General features: G+C 35.8%; 1 protein-coding gene across 5 annotated transcripts in view; it reads right to left on the bottom strand.

The window, feature by feature from the left end:
* RGS7 (regulator of G protein signaling 7) overlaps nt 1-15,001 on the bottom strand; it is a 213,475-nt gene that overhangs the window by 103,550 nt on the left and 94,924 nt on the right. For all 5 annotated transcript variants that reach the window (XR_004082680.1, XM_031064848.1, XM_031064851.1 and 2 more), the window contains exon 2: nt 11,398-11,494. Coding sequence is in view for 4 of the 5 variants with exons in the window: in XM_031064848.1 (XP_030920708.1) it covers nt 11,398-11,494 (97 nt within the window). In the remaining variant the exon portion in view is untranslated. The remainder of the gene's footprint in view (nt 1-11,397; nt 11,495-15,001) is intronic.

The raw sequence follows: 15,001 nt of genomic DNA on the forward strand, positions 1-15,001 counted from the left end.
GACACTGGTGAGGCCACACCTTGAGTATTGCGTCCAATTCTGGGCCCCTCAGTTTAGGAGGGACGTTGAGATGCTTGAGCGGGTCCGAAGAAGAGCAACAAGGCTGGTGAGGGGCTTGCAACACAAGCCATATGAAGAACGACTGAGGGAGCTGGGCTTGTTCAGCCTGGAGAAAAGGAGACTCAGAGGTGACCTTATCACTCTCTTCAACTTCCTGAAGGGTGGCTGTGGTGAGCTGGGCGTCGGTCTCTTTCTCCGGGCAACAACAGACAGAACAAGAGGACACAGTCTCAAACTGCACCAAGGGAGATACAGGCTAGAATTAAGGAGGAAGTTTTTCACAGAAAGAGTGATCAAATACTGGAATCATCTACCCAGGGAGGTGGTGGAGTCACCATTCCTTGATGTGTTTAAAAAAAGACTGGATCTGGCACTTGGTTCCATGATCTAGTTGAGGTGTTAGAAGATGGGTTGGACTTGATGATCTTAAAGGTCTCTTCCAACCTAGAAATTCTGTGATTCTGTGAAATGCTTTTTTAAATTTTGGATCCCATGATTAATTATTAGAAATAAAAAGTTTAAGAATAATCAAAAGTGTAATTATATCAGATTTAACCCAAAACTAACTAGGTGACTGTTTGGATTAAACATGGGATATCATCCCTTAGAACAATAGGAGGAGAGTTCTACTAATTGTGACTAAATTACAGAGGTCATTTAACTCATTGCAGAGGTAATTTATAAGCAGTGCCCTAGATCTCAGTGACATCACATGAAATTAAACAATACATTAGACCATCCAATCCATGCATGCTTTACCTTTCTGCTGGTGTGACAGAGCTCAGGACAACCAGTGCTGAATCGTACCTGCTCAGTACACTGGAGCTGTGTTCCCCGTCCCTCCCACTGCAGTCAAAAGGAGCTATTACCAGCAAATGAAGAGAGATGGATGTCCACTTGTTTGAGGGTGATTGTTTTTTCTTCTCAAACATGAAGAAATGTATTTTTAAGGCAGAGGAAAAAAAATGATACAAGCTGTACTCTTCTATTTACTTTCAGCAACTGTCCTAGAACAGAAAATTGCTACTATGACCAGTTTTCTGGAAAATAGACTCAATTACTGGCCTTTAAATGGTCTAGAGTTTGGGGACGTCATGGCTGCTGGAAGCTTCCTTGTACACATAACACAAAATTAAGATTAGCCTCATAAATCCTGCTTGAGCAACATGATATTCTTTAATAGAACCATATTTTCTACCTACTTCCAGTCCAGAGCAACCAACCCATCACTCACACAGAACATGTGGGGTCCCTCTGCAAATGCTGATCATGGTAACCATGTCTTCGTGGCTTGTCATTTTAGTACTGACGATAAAATTTTTAGATGATATATCAACAGACTGAAGAGATGTAATAGGCAAGGCCTAAATATTTCTGTAAACTATATTTGACCTCAGGCACAAAAGCCAAGGAGATGAGTCACTCCACCTCCACCTTTCATTAAGACAGATTCTGATTTGTTCTATTGAACAGATGCTTGTGTAAGTATGAAAGGAATTGATTTTTTTTTTTTAAACACCCACTTTAGAACTCAGGTACTAGGAACACAAAAATACTACTACTCAGGAAACAAGTGAATAGAGAACAAAGAAAGTTTATATTTCTTTTAAAAGTATGGAAGAAATGAGAATTCAACTTGATTACTGATTAAAGCAACTAGAAAAATGAGGAGAGGGTAAAAATGTGGGAAGAAAAGCAGAGGGTGGAATTCATGTGATCAAACCATTAACAGGCAGGTTTGGCTCAATGCCTTTTCTCTATTCACAACATACTGCCTGGTCTAGAGATACAGCTCAGAAAACAACTGAGCATTTTACTGTATACTTATTAAGATCTGCAAGCTTCTTTCCATAATAAGTCCAAAACCTACAAGAAGGTGGTCTTGATGAAAAGGCAAAGCATCTGACATATAGACCTAGAGACTGAGTTCTATATGTTTTTAAACTAGTTCCACATTATGGCTGTCTCACTCTTTGTTATAAAATCTCAAAAGGAAAGAATTCTGGTATCAGACAAGAATATGGGTGCTGGTATCCATGAGAGCCTCACATGCACATATTATGGTAATTGACTCCGAAGGAAAAAATGCAAAAAAGTCCCATGTGTCTGCTTGTACACTCAAGCACTACCAGGCCTTTTAATAAAAAAATATTATCTCACAATATGTGTGCTTGGAGAGGGGAGTTTAATACTAATTTCCCTGCCTTTTTTTTTTAATATTCTCAATGATTTCTAATTAGTTCAGCTTCACTAGCCAAGTCTCACCAATGACTGTGTTCTCCTCCCCACAACCAAGTCATTCTTTTGTGCCATCCACCTGGATTCCAGAGGATTCCTGGTTTTCTGCTCTGTTCCTCAGACACCAAACTCACCAGCCTGCTCCTTCTGACTTCCTGACAATCCCTGCAACAGCTCTGCCTGTTTTCCACTGTGGTCTTTGCTATGGAGAGGTGCACAAGGAAGCAGCACCTACTCCAGTGATCTTCCCCAGAAGGGGAAACAAGCAAACCAAGAGCATCCCCACTGAGGTCTTCCATCCTTTAAGACAAAAAGACACAGATGCTGTGTGGCAAGGCACACAGCAGGAACGCTGGGCTTTGTGCCTCCAAAGCTGCCAACATCCTCTAGCCTCGGGAACTGCTCAAACTGTGGGGTTGGGATCAGAGAAAACACAATAACTACAGCCAGCCTACGTGCTGGTTTTGCAACAGCAAGGCTTATTCTCCAACTGCATAGACAAGAAAGTAGGTTTTTAAACAATTAACTCAATTATTGACCTTTATTATGAAGCTCAGGAATAAAATAGGCTTTGTCAAATGTGTGGAACATTGTAAGCAATACTCATCGCACATTTGAACACCCTTATTTCCTGTTAACAAATTGTTCTTGATACTGTAATTCCACTTAAAATTATTTTGATAATTTGCAGAAAATTTATTACTATCAATGGACCCTTTATTTGCATAGTGATAGATTGTCAGTCTCAGTATGTATGCTTCATGAAGTTACCTTTACTTCCCACGAGGGTGACTTTCTAATTTAATGTATGTTACTTTTTCCAGGAACACAGCTGACAGAAAATAGCAGCAGAACTTCTTGAGTACCATGCAAAACTAGCCTATAGATAACTTCAGCAACAACAGAAATATAAACAATTACAATTACTACAATTTATTCCTTGCTTGCTTTTACAAAGACGAGTCTGCAGTCTTCTGATGCAAGTGCAATGACAACGTCTCTTTCCTCATAGCTAGAACAAACAGAATTATGAGCTAAATCACAAATAATCTTGTAAACCCTGCTAACTTGATTTCTTGCTTAAGGGCCATATTCTCTGGGGAATGATTTTACTTAGTTTGATTCTTTTAACTGCTGGCCAACCATATGTATGAGCCTGTAAAAATGGAAGATTGAAATCTGCAAATACGGAACCACTTTTTTTTTTTGCATAAAGTTCATTTAAATATTTCAAATTACATTGAAACAATAGATTTAAAGACAATAAGATAGAAAATTATGTACTTCAAATTACATTGAAACAATAAAGACAATAAGATAGAAAATTATGTACTAAATAGTAAAACTGAAGTAGAAAGAAATTATGCTTGAAAAGTCACAAAAGGAGTCAATGTTAGATGTCATTTAAGAGGAAAAGAGGACTACTATTCCAGACACATATGTATCATCCTAAAGAGAAAAGGAAATTTGCTTACACTCTATTATACCTAGCAGGATGCCTGTAAATAATATGTTATTTCTGCCTGTACCAGCAATACTTATCGCATGTCTACATTGCCTGCTAAATTATAGTTAATAGTCAGCACGCAACCAAAAACATGCCACCGGACAATAGGGTACAATATCACGTAAATTTAAAAATTAGATATTTTTCACCGTATACTCAAAAATATAATTGCACCAATAATTATTGTGTCTGTTTATAAAACAATTACAGTACCTGCTTAACTACAGCATTGCATGCAGAAATTCCCCGTAACTATTTTATTTCATTCTAACTGACAATATATTCAGGACCCAAACCTGCTAACCCAAATTCTCAGCTTTAGAATTACACTGCACTCTACAAACTGACATTTACAAATCCCATGTACCATTGCAGAGTTTTGATTTTTGGCAAGACTATGGATACTTTTTGGGACTCAAGGGTTCTGACCTTAGAGGAACCAGATTGTTTTTCTTTTCCTTTTGTCCAAGTGGATATTCCTTCTTGAAATAGTATCCAGAGGCTACTTAACAAGAGTACAATGAAACAGATTTCACATTGTGGCAACATTACTAATGCTGAAAAAGGACTTCATTTGTCTTCAGCTACACACTTCCTCTCTCCATTCTTAATATAAGCTGCAAATTTCCCTCCTGTCTCAGAAATTAGTGATGGCAGACATGGTACCAACCCTTTCTCCTGAGAAAGCACTTCTCTTCTGCCTCATTCAAATTGCTCTGTGTAAAAATTCTGATGTGATTTAAATATCTTTGCAGTCATAGAAGTATCTCTTAAACTGGTGGAGTTAAATAGTTTACTTTGCTCTGTTTCCTAATTAAAACAAATACTTAAAATACACATCCCCAACAAATTCTCACTGATAATTATTCCACTTGTTCTAATCATTGCTATTCAGCATCAGTAATATTCATTTTTAAGAGATTTCAAAGAGATAGCAAGGAAAGAAAACCTTTTTCACAGAACTCCTGAATATATTTCCGTACATTCACTTCTCGTCAGACATAACCTAGTCTTTTCTTCCTACAGGGCTTTGTGCACATAACAGATTTTAGCTAAGCTATCACCACTACAGATGCAGCTTATATCAGCTTAAGAGGGTTTCTGTTAAGCTGATATATTATGCACTGCCTCCATTGGCAAATACAAATGGCATAAATAAGCGTTATGCTTATGTTTGGAAGGGGCTATTTTCTCTGCTTTATCAAAGAACCATTCACTGTTGCCAATGGAAAACCAGCAAAACACAATTATTAACCAGTGTTAGCAACAGAAAAAAATGGCACACTACTGAAATTGAAGCTGTGAAAGATTGTGGCATTTCTCATAATTTCAGGTTTATGTGAGGCTGATTCAGGGTTCCCTTTTCACCCCACATTTTCCACAAATGTCACACACCCAGGGTCCAGAGACTGAGTGTCAAGGGTGCCAACTAGGTACATTTTTGGCGTTGCTGAATGCAGTAGGTTTTCCCCTGCTCCTCTTAAACATTCTCACACTTCAAGGCTGCAATCCTGTTCCACTTGAAATGGTGGCAAAATCTTACACACAAGGAGATTAGTAAGAAGATGCAAAAAAGGCAGGGAAGTATTTTCATTATGAAACAACATGGTAGGAAAAGGTAGCAAAAAATATCTGTGGCTCATCAACAAGGTCCAGAGCTAATTCTCTGGAAACAGGACTCTGGCAGGAAGCATGCATTTGGGAAACAAGACCATTTAATTCAAGCTGCGTGTTTTGTGTGGACAAACCTCAAAGATGAATGTTCCTAGCAATTTTCCATCTCACAACAAGTGAATAGCTATTAAGGTTTTTTTTTTCCATCTTTGCAGGACTTCTATACCTATCCCTTTTGCAAATGTCTATGAAAATAATCTTTTCATATTTTAAGGGAACAGAAATTTATGATTGTTTTGCACATAGATTACTTTAAAATACTTTTTTAATGGGTTTTCAGTATATTTCAGTTTCCTAGGACAATTTCGCAAAATCGCCTCAGACTTTTTTTTTACTTTATTTCCTTCTTTTTAATAAAGCTCCCAATGGCAATTGCCACTGAATCAAAAAGTAAGCATATGAATAAAATTTTTTGCTATGTTGTTTGGTTAGGAAGAAGCAATAACCTTTAAATTAGTATTTGTTGTTGTTCTGTTTAAACTAACTTCACATTTTGAAAAGCTTTTCGTTCCAATAGTAATTTAATAAAGGTCTGATATTAACAAATTCCTTAAAATGAAAATGGAGAGCACAATCATCTTGGAACAGTCTGCCCAGATAAGTCGTGGCTGCTGCACCCCTGGAAGTGTTCAAGGTCAGGCTTGGTGGGGCCCTGGGCAACAGGATCTAGTGGGTTGTATCCCTGCCCAGAGCTGGGAGACTGGAGCTAGATTATCTTTAAGATCCCTTCCAACCCAAACAATTCTATTACTCTTACAGAATCATTCTAATTTAATTCTATTATTAAAGATAGTGGAAAGAGTTTTTCATTTCTTTCTGAGGAGCATTCATCTTATTTAATCCCAGCCCACCACAGCTTGTTCATTCTGCACTTCCCAATGGCAAAGCTGTCACAATTGTGATTTTCCATAAGATACAAAAGTTCTGTCAAGTTTTAAGCTGCTTAAGATCACCCTCAGTAATCATCCTAGTCATGAGGCCAAGACAGGCAAACAAACAGAAGGTGAAGGGATGCAAGCAGCACTCAAATATCCACTTTGGTTTTTTGTGGAGCATACAAGCCATCACTCATTAATCACTCAATTATGTCAATACTTGGAAATTACTGTGTGTCCAATCTTATGGCTCCACTTAGTCAATCTCTTCCACTCATGACTAAAAATCATGAACAAAAAATATCCACTCCCAAAAGATTATAAACATTTGAATGCAAATTAGTCACTCTGAAAAAATTACAAATGCAAGAGACTGGTGGTATAACTTCAAACAAACTATTCGTTTGGGAATAAAGGTTTTTTAACTTTTTGTTCTCAACATTCTGCTTTAAAAAGTGAAACTCTAAACATGGCAAGTCCCTGCTCAAATCTGCCCATCTGAAAGGGCACAGGAGAGGAAATGATCCAGCTGTTGTCCTTGCTGAACTGACAGCAAGCTTTTCATCAAAGCATTTCACTAAGAGTGGAACCTCATCAAGGCAGCGAGCTTGTAGTTTTAACACTGAAGGTTTGGTTTGAAAGTAACAAGAGGCTCATTTGGAACAAAGAAATCAGCAATGATTCTACCATTAAATCACACTTCAGGACAATGAAAGAAAAGAGAGATGAAGAAATAGATAGAGCAACAACATAGGAACCTGTTATCAACCCAGCAAGGGAGAACCTGAAGTTGAAAAGAAAGTCTATAAAATTCAAGACTTGGGATCTGTGAATCCTAGATTCTCCAAAATGGTTCATTTTCTCTCAAAAATCTCTCAAAACCAGAAATTCCCAAATCCTTTGATTTACCTATAATGCAATATTACTTTGCTCCAAAGGCACCAGATGATCAAAGTGTTATGCCCTGTGGCTTTTGCTTCTTGTCAAACCAAGTAGAGCTTTCTATTTCATTTAGTGCTTCAGGTTGGTAATCTCCAGTACTGAAGTGGATAAACCAATCAAGTAATTTCACATGCAGCACTGAGAAGTCATCAGATGTTAACAACTCATTACTCAACTGGAAAAGATCAAAACTAATGACAGATTAAACTCTCCTGTTATTAGTCCCCTGAGTCATCCAATTCTCACTGTACTGCTCCTCATTTTTTGCTGCCTGCCTCTGTATAACAAGCAACTGTTGCAGGTAGCCCCTGTGACTCATTCCTTGGGCTCACCCACCTGTGATTTGCGAGAATGATGAGTGATTATAACACTGCTTTCCTCTGGAGTCTCTCACTACATCTGTCCGTGCTACTGAGACTGCCATTCTGCTTTAAGTTGGATTTTTTTATGTTCAGAAATATAAATTCTTTAATTTTTTACCAAGCATACCGCTACTGGTAATTAATCATTATATTAATACATTTGCTAATCAAAATGCAATATCTCGTTATTTTCATGTTTTCCCAGGTAAAAGGGAAATAATCATTTTCTGAGATCAAGAAAAACATTTAACAAAAAATGGATGCAATAATTGCAAATGTTTAACAAAAAATAGATGTAATAACTGCAATAATCTTTCTAAAAAATGGGAAAACACAATATTTATATGGAAAAGATACTATATCAGCTTCACCTACAGGAATGAGAAAAAAAGACTTCACATGGATCATATTTTCCAGTGAAAGGTAAATTAATGTTTTCATTTTCTCTTTATCACAGGAGATGCCAAAAACACACCTTTCTACTGATCTCCTTCTCCTATTTTTGTCGGTTCAAGCTGTGACTACATTCCAAGATTAATGAGCCCTGAATCAGAAACACCCAGTAATAACAAGTATGAGCATGTTTTTCTTGAAAAGTTTTTATTCTCCCTCTGTGTGTATTCTTTAACTGAACTTACATTTCTCAATAATTCTCCCTCCTCCTTAATAAAAATTCTCATGTTCCACACTCAAGCTTACACACTACTCAGCTGGCACATTCTCCACAGGTTTTATCAGCAAGCTCACCCAAGTATTGCACTCTTTAAAGTCCTATGAAGAATCACACTGATATTCCTTAATGACCACAAGACATCACTACACCTTCTTAATGAAATATTAATGTTCTGATTAGCTTATGAAGCTTTCAGCATAAGGACTGGGTAAACCACCCACACCACCTCACAAAGACTTCCAAAACAAACCCTCAACAATTGCTTTGTCAGTAAACTCTGAATGATTCCTTCTGCTTCAAAGTGAACAGCAAATCTTCGGCATTTTCTTGTATCCCTCCTTAGCAAAAATAAAAATTATATTTTAGAGCTCCTTTTAATCTCTATGACTTATATGTCAGACTCCCTAAATTCATAATTTCAAGCAAGTTTTTTTTTACCCATTTCCAGGTCTAAAGGTGAACCATGGACCAGGAAAATCACCTCCTCTTTATTCTTAATACTCTAATCCATGCTAATAAAGAATGCACATGACAACCTTCATGCAATCATTATTGCTGACCAGTAAGATGTCTATATACATTATCTTATTCACTCCTCCAAAACATTTCAAAAGCGTGAAGACAAAAACCGTATGTCCTTCCTTTGTTCATCAAAATGCATAATCACATAGAAAGTGCAAAATCTCCTGCCTACTTTTTCCCTTTGAGCCTTGAAAGTTTCAAGTTTTTATTTGCTCTCTGTGAATGTATAGAATATATGCAACATAAAGCAAAATGATTCCTCATCTTTTCAAAATTTCACAAAGTGTAATAATCTTTAATTTAGGATTATATTTTTCTGAATAAAAAAATCCATACAGTGTATAGGGAAATATCTGAGTTTCAAATGTTTCTCTCTGTTGATATTTTACTTGTGAAAACATTTCAGGAATGACTCAGTAAATGAGATAGTATGGTTACATCATCCTATTTATTACAATCACAACATTCCGTGAAATTCAAATACCACTCCTCAGGCTGATTTTACTAATGCAGTCATCTTTAGAAATGGCCAGTAATTCAGCAATAAAAAGTGACTGCTCTTTCGACTAGTTTATCACTGGCTGTTTTTAGAAGCAATACTATGAAATAGAAGTACATTAGATATATATATATAAAACAGAACAGTGACAACTATATCATATAAGACCCTATTCCTATGACAATTTATGGACATCCTTAGCTTTTACATGTTGTTTAAGGGACTTGAAGAGTCTTTCCTAAGTGCTTGAAGGAATATGATTTCACTGTGGTAGAGTTACTGTTTTGCTTCTCCCCATAAAAAACAATACCAAACAGTTGCAAAGCTCCAGTATTTATGGGGCATAATCCAGGACAGATGGTGTGTACAAGACATCTTTTATGCACAGACACACATGCACACACAACACACACACACATATATATAAAATATATGAGCATGTAAGTATATATATTTTAACTGAAGAGCATCTACTTTGATGCTTTTGAGGGTATTAACAGTACTATAAGTTTTTGGTAAATATATTTGCATTATTGTTGCTGTGACCCTTAGACACTATTCCCATGTTTCCTAGCAATCAACAGCTTTGAGTTAAGCTGATATTTGTTTGCTACATATACAAACTCCCAGCACATTAAATGAAATTAGTGACTTAGGACATAGAGTTGCAGCTTTCAGATTCCATTCAGGATAGAGAACTGACAGGAAAGTAGATTAGTTGAACTGAAATGACAGTTATGCTGTTCTGGTGGGAGTTTCAGTCATGTATATCAAAAATTACCAGCACTCCCTGGTATTTGAGACAGAAAATCAGAAAAGAGAAAAAAAAATTATCTGTCCTATGATTTTTATTTCCCTCTGAAGCTAATAAAGTTAACGCATCAATAGAAAAGTTGGTACATCAGTAACTGTTATGTATAACTCTATATATATTCTAACTCAACCTTTAAAAGTATGATGCCTATTCCAGTTTTAAAAAAAAAAAGATATTTTGGTCAGTCTACTTTGAAATCTAGTATACACAAGTTAAGGCAGAGATTAACAATTAATATGAATTCTTCAATAAGTTGCCATGCTGCACTAACTCATGGCAAATAAAGGTCTATTCTCCAGAGGCTATTTTTGTGCAAGTTTCTAAAATCTAAAATTTATTTTCTAAAATCAGGAAGAAATTTCGTTCACTCTTAGGACTCTATCCTTCTTTATGACAGGATTATTCACTAGAAAAAAAATCCACAGGTTGAAAATTAAAACATAGAATTCTTCTTGGTGTTCTGGACTGTAGAAACTTGTATAATACTTTCTGTATAAGGATACACTCCTACAGATTTTGGAAAAATTAGATTAAACAAATGACATCTATTTCAAAGGAACTCAATACTCACGGGAGTATATACCCACATATATAAATGCATAAATTGTCATAAAATCATGTAAATGGCAGAATAATTATACACTAATTAATTAATAAACAGACTGATTTTTGTGCTGTCAGACTGCACCAACCTGAACCAGCTATAGAGTTTACAACTGTCATGCAAATCCCCACAAAGATCTCAGCACTTAGTTTCACAAGCACAGGCGCTGAGATGCAGAAGCAGATTGTGAACATTGTAATAAATGTCACAGCTCCTGATCAACACCAGTTGCAGAGTGTGGTGACGGTTTTTCTTTCGTTCTGCTGCTATGAAATTTCTTATCTTCATGTGCTGGCCAATACACTAAACTTACACTTGCTATGGAAGCTGGCTAAAAACCAGACATGACCTACCATAAAAATTTTGCCAGTTTGAGATAATCAACTTTTTGTAGCAAATTAAGTACTCCCTTCACCTAATTTTCAGGACAAAAACATCTCTGTGTAAATCCACTCCAATCTGAGTGAAATATCAAAGACTTCTATAATTAAACTATTCAAAGGATAAATAATGTCTCCTCCAGATCAGATGACTGAATTCTTGACAGTACTTATTTAAAAGTGTTTTCCACTAGAGCATCCCCTTACATAAACTTTAAAATAGAATGAAATTCACTTTGACTCTTACCAGAAAAGACACTGGGAATCTTGGAAAGAAAACTTTTCACTGTCCGAATAGGAATCCCATTTTTCTCATCTTGCATGCGGGCTATGACATCTTCCATCTGAAAAGAGAAATAAAAAACAAATTTAAAAATAGAAAGAAAAAATAAATCCATAATTATTTCCTAAAGTAAATCTCTAAAAAATGCTAGATCAATCTCACAGAATGACACGTCTTCTCTTTCTATTTCTTTCTTTAATTTATATTCTATAATTTTATTGAACAGGCAAAAACGGCAAGTAATTGATTCAGGACAAACAGTAGAAAATACATGTATTCAAGGAATCTTGAGAAATAAACAGCAATGCAGAACAACTTAGTTAAAGTTAGATTTAATTAAAGTACCTAAAAAACTTGTCAAAAACCATTATTGGATATTAAACTTCATGTTTTGATTGTTTTAATGGTATTATACCACATATAAAAGCAAAATAGACACATACAGGCTTTTAGGGGACTGATAGAGTTCTCAAATAGAATTTTCAAGACAAAGAGGAGCTTTAAGTTCAAAGCTAAAATTCCTTCTTTTGTTTTGAGAAGGGGGAAAAAATAAAACATGTTGTAATTCCTGGAGACAGCAGAACCAAAAACCTAGGATTTCGTTATAGGTAATAATGGACTAAGTAAAAAAATATTTTAAATCAATTTCCTGATTTTTTTATGTATTTATTTTTACATTGGCTCAGTTTTCCAGATCACTTTTTAAGCTAATTTGGACCATATATTTTATAAATTGTGCCCAACTCAAAGGTTTACTTTCCTATGAACTATGATCAGAAAACTCTTTCACTGGAAAATGGAGAATATTTAAGTAGAGTCACTGGCTTACAAGGCCAGTTTTTCCCATTTCATAATTGAAGTTTACAGATTTTATAATTTCCACATTTCTTTCTTTCTTTGAATATCTAACTTCTCAAAATGTTCAATGAAATGATGATGAAATCAATTACAACTATTCTTTCTTTTTTCTTAAATAACCAAAATACTCCATATATGAACAACTCTGAGTGACATGCTCTTTTATACTTTTTTATTATTCAAAGTTTAAAAAATTTTTGTATGTCACTTCTATACCCCTAATAGATTCCCAAAAACTTCATTAAAATTTGTGGCTGGGCTGCACTGTGGAAACAGAATAACAGAAAAAATTCTGTCATGCCCCTTTTTCCTCAAAAGTCCTAATTTGCTAATGTCCCACATCAGCAAATAGCAAACCAGCATTGGGCACAGCTGTGCTTTAATTGGACCAATAAGGGAGTTATGTAGATCCAGGAAAGGGAACAGCATTTGGGGTCACCAGGGGTGTACATGGGAAAAAGAACAAATATCCATACCAAAAAAAAGAAAAAAAGAAAACAAAATCATTTCACTGACTGCTCATGAAAAAGCTACTTATACATAGAGTGTCTGGAGGTTCCCATGTTTTTATAGATCACATATTAACAACCTAAGGGATACAAATCCAGTGTCATTGTCCAAACCAAAAGGTAAACACAAAGAGTAGATATTGTTAGCAAGGTGTGAAAACTGAGTCTATTGTTCAGAATTAAGCAAAGCGCAAAATGTAACAGAAGAACCAATATTTATCTGCCATGGTATTTAATTATTTAAATAGAAAAGCTATTAATAGAAAATTCTCAAACATATCTACGCTTGTCAGCCACTGTCTGTGAAATGGCATCTGTCCCTACACTTTTTATCCACATAGTAACTGAAGGTTTGTATCAACTCCTTCCAAATTCTGTTGGTAAACTGTCTTATTTTGCCCTTAAGTGAATAGGAATTCACTGAAATTCAAGTAAATATTTTTGCTGACCAATCATATTTGGTGATAAATTCCACACATGCAGAGTAAGCTTGTGATAACGTTGCTAGAACCACAGAGTGAATAATGTACATTACACTTGGATAAAGTGCAGAAAATAATTTGTACATAAGGCAACATGCTAAAGGTAAATTTGCAATATAATAAGGATTGCTACAAACCCAGGCCACACTTCTCAAACATAGCATTACAGTGGAGAGATGCTGTTACTGCTTGCTCAAGAACACATGAGTGAACATGTCAAAAGCCCAGTGCTGTCAGCAGTCAGTCTCTTGAGAATACATGGAAGAAACTGTTAGCTTTTACATATGCTTTCCTAAACTTTCTTCATGGGCAGGATTCAATCTAAATAGCATAAAATCTAACTCAGAGAAGGACTGAAGCTCTGGGAGAGTCCTCTGGTTTTGATTAGCAAAGTGCACTCTAGGGTGTCTGCACTGCAAAATTACACCTTCCCCTTTATATCAAGCTCATATTAATGTTCTGTGCTGGGCATGAATTCTGTCTGCGTTAAAGGCAGCTCACCCTGCAGCCAGCATTATTGGGAACTGCCTGGATAACTCAGTGAGCAAAGACCAGTTGACCTCTTGCATGGAAATCTAAGAAGTTACTTGTGGTTTGTGGTTATCTTAAATCTCAAACATAAGAGCTCTAGAAAATGAAGGGAAATTTAAAAGAAAAAAGTTTAAATTAAAGATTCAAACCTATCCAATCTAATATATGCAGGAGCACAGTTTAACTTTCAAAATATGCAGTTGCTGTTTCTGTTACAGCTGCTTTAAATTCAGCAAATATATAACCTCTTGACTGAAAACCATCAAATTTAATTATATTTGGGAAGCAGCAGTCAAGGCACTCCTCTGTCATTCATCAACAATGACCTAAGACAACGAAAAGGGAAGAATATTTTAATTAGGATGATAAAAGAAAATCTTAATCTAATTTTGCTCAAGAAGCCTAATCTGGGAAACATATGCTTCTGCCTGATATAACAATTTTCCTTCCTGATGTATCATTGTTTGTTTCTGAGTCACCTGACCCAATGTTCAAAAATTAAATAGAAGCTTCTTCATTTCACCTCAGAATTAGATGTTTTTCTATTCACATGCTCTTACCTGGCTAAATCTGTCTGGCCCTCATCTTGTAGTGGGATCCTTTTTAATGCTAAACATTCTCAAGTAACTCAAACCCACAAATAATTTGCCTCAATCACTCTGCAAATGAAGGTCAATATGCTCGAGAACAGAAGGCTGTATAAGCATATATTTTAGTTTTTCAGTCATCGTTATACATCATTAACTGGGAAAGTATAGCTAGAAAGACATTCCAGTGAAGCACAGATCCTACAGAAAGCTTTCTAAATAAATGTCTTCTTCAAAATATGTACCATATTTTTACCAGTGAAGTAATTCCAACCCTAACAAAAACTCAAACTTCTGATGCATAGACAACTCAGAACAAACTTACAATATTAATATTTAAAACTTCACTTCTCTCCTTGTGAAGATAATTTGCAGCCTTCATCTTGACACGTAAAGACTCTGTGAAATCTATTTCAAAGCCTGACTCTATGACAACAGTGACAACGCATCTTCTCTAAAGCAAAAAGAAGGCAGATAACAATATCGTGTAATAGAAGGGCTACAGGATACAGGAGCTATTGAACAATGACTACTGAGTTTGCCCTGAACACACTGGGAGCCTAGGCATGCCCAACTTACTCCAGGAGCAGAACCAGTGGAA

Source organism: Geospiza fortis, unplaced genomic scaffold (assembly GCF_000277835.1).
Source record: "Geospiza fortis unplaced genomic scaffold, GeoFor_1.0 scaffold884, whole genome shotgun sequence".
Classification (NCBI taxonomy): domain Eukaryota; kingdom Metazoa; phylum Chordata; class Aves; order Passeriformes; family Thraupidae; genus Geospiza; species Geospiza fortis.